Raw genomic sequence first — 5,603 nt, forward strand, 5'->3', positions numbered from 1 at the left:
AAAAGAGTGCGCTACTGTATTTAAAATCACGCCTTTGGACCCAAACTTTCATGAATGTGAGTTACTCTGAATATTCTGTCCCTGATTCTGAAACACTGCTTCTGAAAAAAAGTGATTCTTGTATCCACATGCAATACTAATTTTGTTTTTTGTTACACAGAAAGAAAATCAGAATCACTCCTATTCTCTCAAATCATCTGCTTCTTTCAATGTTATAGAGTTTCCTTATAAGAACCTTTCCTTTGAAGATATCCACAATTCTACAGTAGTAAGTAATTTACATCCAGCTTGAGTTACCATACATAATTACTTGGAAATTAATACAAAACCAAGCGTTTTTGAGGCTTGGTATAATTGTAATTTTATGAAATATTTTATGAAATAATATTCATATATTAATTTCAGTTATACACACACAATTGAGGGTAAAACAAGAATTTTTGTCCTAAAACTAGAGTTAACAATATTTGTAGCTTTAAAGACTTAACTGAAAATGAAAAATATTATGGTGAACATCCTAATGTTCTTGTTAATGTCATTGTTGTTAGAGAAATATTTTACTTGAAAAATGTCTTCTACTGTAGTAGCACTTAGAGCCTGAATAATGGACCTTTATGATATTATATGAAGTACTACGTGAATGTGGAACAAAAAGACCATCTGTCCCCTAGAGAGTTTCAAAGAGAAAGGAGACAGGGTGCAAACAGAAAGGAAGATACAGGCCTTTTATTTGGGCTGCCAAGTCAAGTTTTTGGTAGGCTCTATGGCATAAAAGATCTTAAGAAAGGGGTTGAAAAGGATTGTGATTAGTTTATTTTTGAATATGGTGTCTAATGCCTATTATTAACTGTTTTTTCTCTCCTAAGCCTTGTGGAGTTGATTTTTGTTTCAAGGAATACTGCCTTTTAAGAAAAAAAAGGAAAAGCTCTTAATTTTATTTCTCTAATTCCCAAATATTTCCAGATTCCTACAGTTTTACTGAAAATCATCAAGCATTACAGAATACATGTTGCCATGGTATCACTGATTGCATAAAAATGAAACCCAACCAATGAAACTAAAAAAACCCCAACCCCCTTTTGTTATTTAATTTTAAAATGCTATTAAATTTGGGTCAGTGAAGTCTTTATGGCACTATTAATCTATAGCTGTTTACTCACATTGGAGAGAAAAAGTAATTTATGCTGGATTAAGATTATTTTAAACACTATAGAATAAAGAATATAGAATACTAGACTTAGGCCAAGTTCATTCAGGTAGTTTATCACTGCTGTGCAAAGTGTGATTTACTCTGTTTTTCTATTAGGTTACTACAAATATTACATGGGGCATTCAACCACAGCCTATGCCTGTGCCGGTATGGGTTATAATTTTGGCTGTCCTAGCAGGATTATTGCTTTTGGCTGTTCTAGTGTTTGTTATGTACCGGGTAAGTACTGTATTTGGGTTTTTTGTATTGTTTTCCCTACTAGTGTTGTATTACTTCAAATAATACCAGCAGCTTGCAGAAATACTTTGGTCCCCTAATCGCCTGAATCAGTTAAGGTTTTGGATAACTGTAAAAACTTTTCAGCTTTGTCAGGAAGAAGTTGAATAGAAGAGGATGTCTGTGATTGTGCCAAGTTACTCAGTTTAATTTTTTCAGCTGATATTTATTGGCTTTGGAGGTCAAAAATAAGGAAAAAGAGAGTAGGAGGGAAAAAAAAAAAAGAGTTAAGATCTGATCAATAAGGAAAGAGAAGGGATGTGCGTATGTTTTGAAAATCACAATGCAATTTCTTTATTGTTCTCTGAATCACAGATGGGCTTTTTCAAACGTGTGAGACCACCTCAGGAAGAACAAGAAAGAGAACAACTGCAACCACATGAGAATGGGGAAGGAACGTCAGAAGCTTAAGCAGAGTTTTATCTGTAAGACATTCTGAAATTTTAAAATGCCTACATCTTGGTTATGAATATTGGTTTCCCCCTTAAAGGAAAAAACACTCATGACTGCAAAGCTGCTGGTCTCAGAAGGTATCAGCATGTACAAAATAAGAACAATATATTTAAATCCTCTTTTTTGTATTAATTATGTTTATACATGTGACTAACGCATCTGCACTGATTTCTGTGTGAAAAAGTAATATGTAGTGCTATGATTTTGCTTTTTGGGATGTAGGAGACATCATCTTTTTTGATTCACGGACCGACTTTACATGAATTCCACCACAGATTCTGTGTTTGCTCTTGAATCCAACAGCTTCCATAGAGACTTCCTGGATTACACATTTAGTTTTGATTGATTTTTGTTGGAAGTACACTACATTTCATTTCCTAGCTCCTGAAAGCTAATTGCACAAAAAATTAAGATAGCTTGTTTTACAAAACTGAAGAATAGTCTTTGACCCATTAATTCTGCTGATGATTTTCCTCCTGCTCAAAAAATATGGAAGAGATTATTCAGTGGAATCATTCATATCGAATACCTATTCTGCATGCCTGTTCCCCTTCCTGCTCAGTCATCTGTCTTGGGGTTTCCCTCTAGACTTTACAAATACTGTTCTCCAGGTCCTAGGTTGGCAGTGTGGATCCATTCAGGTACTGCCAGGGACAAGATGTTGGACTGTGGCTGCCAACAGACATGTCTGATGAGAAAAACCCGTAGCCTTTATGTTCACAAGTCAAACCTCCACAGGGTTTAAAGTTAAGTCTGTATATTACTTGGGTTGAATTTAGTTTCTGGCAGAACAATGGAGGGAATACTTTGTGACAGGTTACCTGATGCACTGTAAGGAAGCTGTTGTTAATTCTCACATTCTGTGGTTGACCATGTCCAAGTACACGATTGAGTAATATAGGGACCATTTAAACTAGACTATCTGCCAGGCAAACATACTTAGATTACATCAGTACTTTAGCCGCACTCACGCCTGCCTTGCCCCAGCTGCTCTGAGAGAACAGTGAGCTTGTCAAATGAAGCAGCGTATAGCTGGCAGCGTGAACAGGTTTGAAAAGAGAAGGTTGATTTGGCTTGTTTCATTTCATTCATTGTACGTTTCATTGCACAGAAGACGTTTCATTGCACAGAAGACGTTTCATTGCACAGAAGACATTTCATTACATTCAATACATTTCATTACCAGAAAAGACACTAAATACTTTGTTTCATTGTTTTTTAAACATACCAAAAGTTCAGTGATTCAAAGCCACGGGTTTAAGTCATTGTTAGCTTATTTCCCTCAGCATTTGTGCGGTAAAATGATGCTTCTTATAGAATCATAGAATCATTTAGGTTGGAAAAGACCTTTAAGATCATCGAGTCCAATGGTAAACCTAGCATGGCCAAGTCCACCACTAAACCACGTCCATAAGCACCACACCTAGACCTCTTTTAAATGCCTCCAGGAACGGTGACTCTACCACTTCCCTGGGCAGCCTGTTCCAGTGCCTGACAACCCTTTCAGGGAAGAAATTTTTCCTGATACCCAATCTAAACCTCTCCTTGTGCACCTTGAGGCCGTTTCTTCTCATCCTATCACTAGTTACCTGGGAGAAGAGACTGACCCCCCCCTTGCTACAACCTCCTTTCAGGTACTTGTAGAGAGCAATCAGGTCTCCCCTCAGCCTCCTCTTCTCCAGGCTAAACAACGCCAGTTCCCTCAGCCGCTCCTCATAAGACTTGTGCTCTACACCCTTCAGCAATCATTCCAGCACCTCAGGTCTGTCTTATAGTGAGGGGCCCAAAACTGAACACAGTATTTGAGTTGCAGCTTCACCAGTACTGAGTACAGAGGGATGATTACTTGCCTAGTCCTGCTGGCCACACTATTTCTGATACAAGCCAGGATGCCATTGGCCTTCTTGGCCACCTGGGCACACTGCTGGCTCATGTTCAGCCAGCTGTCGACCAACACCCCCAGGTTATTCTCAGATGGGCAGCTTTCCAGCCCTCTTCCCCAAGCCTGTAGCTTGTTGTGACCCAAGTGCAGGACCCGGCACTGAGCCTTGTTGCAATTCATCCAATTTCATCCAGCGTGTCCAGCTCCCTCTGCAGAGCCTTCCTGCCCTCAAGCAGATCAACACTCCCGCCCAACTTGGTGTCGTCTGCAAAATTACTGAGAGTGCACTCACACCTCTCATCCAGATCGTTAAACAGAACTGGCCCCAACACTGAGCCCTGAGGACCACCACTGGTGACCGGCCGCCAACTGGACTTAACTCCATTCACCACCACTCTTTGGGCCTGGCCACCCAGCCAGTTTTTTACCCAGTGAAGAGCATGCCTCTCCAAGCCATGCGCAGCCAGTTTCTCCAGGAGAAGGCTGTGGGAAATGGTGTCAAAGGCTTTACTAAAGTCTAGGTAGACGACATCCAGAGCCTTTCCCTCTTCCACTAAGCAGGTCACCAAGTTTAAATCTGATCTAGTTTAAAGCTCTTTCAGTGAGCCCTGCTAACTCCTGTGCCAAGATCCTTTTCGTCCTTTGCGACAGGTGTACCGTGTCTGTTGCCAGCAGGCCTGGTGTCATGTAGACTGGCCCACGATCAAAAAACTGCAAAATTCTGCTGGTGACACCAGTCTTGGAGCCAGATACTGATCTGCTGGCTCTCCCTGTTTCTTCCCTCATCATTCCCTGCTACTGGACGATTAGAAGAGAACACAACTTGTGCTCCTGATCCCTTAACCAGTCGTCCCAAGGCCTTGAAGTCTCTCTTGATTGCCTTCTAGTTCCAACCTTATCGCTGCCTACCTGGAAAATCAGTAATGGATAATAATCCGAGGGCCCTACCAGGGCAGGAAGCTTTGTCTTCACGTCCTTAACCCAGCACACTTCCCTAAAGAGTAAGTCTGGTCTGCATACTGGACTTTCTGATCCTTGCAAGAGGGAGCTTCCTATGACAATCACCCATCTTTTTTTTTAGTGCAAGCAGTTTTGATGCCGGGCATAGGCCGACTTGACGTTTGCGACTCCTCCAAGTTAGTTGAACCATCGTCCTTGTTGTAGTTCGGTTTCACTTGCAGAGCCTCATACTTACTATGCAAGGGCTCCTGGGAAGGTGGGGCAGTCACAGAGGAGATGCGCCTGACGTGCCAGGCAGGGACTTGTTGCCATTGCCCCTTATCTGCCAAGTTATTGTGTTCAGCCAGGCGGAGAGAGGCTATGGAATCCTCCGCATCGTGCATCCTGTTTGCCTGCTGGGCCTGTCCCAGGGAAGGTAGGGTGCTGTTCCAATATACTTAGAAGAGAACACAAGAACGTTATCTGTATGTGTTTCAGTAGACATATAACTGCAAATTAGGTGGTTGGTTGGCTTGCAAACATGTTTAGCTGTGTTGCACAAATCTTACAGTGGACATACTTAAACTATTACAAAGGTGCCTTATATGAGATTTGTTTATTCTCTATTCCAAAAAAGGAATAATTATAATGTAATAAATGTTTATCATGTAAACTCCCTGTATGCAGCCACATACAGAAATGAAGACTTCTGCTGTAATTATACTAGTGAGATTTCTGTGTAGATGAGCTCTTAAAAGGACAAAAACTCTGGTTTGGTTTGGTATCTCGGGGTTTTTGATCAAAGCTGCATCTCCCCCATAAATGCTGCAATGCCCAGTAAAC

General features: G+C 40.9%; 1 protein-coding gene across 1 annotated transcript in view; it reads left to right on the forward strand.

The window, feature by feature from the left end:
* Window positions 1–1,897, forward strand: part of LOC104164121 (integrin alpha-V) — a gene marked incomplete at its 5' end in the record, with an annotated part of 14,395 nt that extends 12,498 nt beyond the window's left edge. The window contains 4 exons of the mRNA XM_009703353.1: window positions 2–56; window positions 161–268; window positions 1,307–1,429; window positions 1,802–1,897. Coding sequence (XP_009701655.1) covers window positions 2–56; window positions 161–268; window positions 1,307–1,429; window positions 1,802–1,897 — 382 coding nt within the window. The remainder of the gene's footprint in view (window position 1; window positions 57–160; window positions 269–1,306; window positions 1,430–1,801) is intronic.
* Window positions 1,898–5,603: the final 3,706 nt, after the last annotated feature.

The sequence above is a fragment of the Cariama cristata genome, unplaced genomic scaffold, assembly GCF_000690535.1.
Source record: "Cariama cristata isolate BGI_N322 unplaced genomic scaffold, ASM69053v1 scaffold8047, whole genome shotgun sequence".
NCBI classification, from domain to species: Eukaryota; Metazoa; Chordata; class Aves; order Cariamiformes; family Cariamidae; genus Cariama; species Cariama cristata.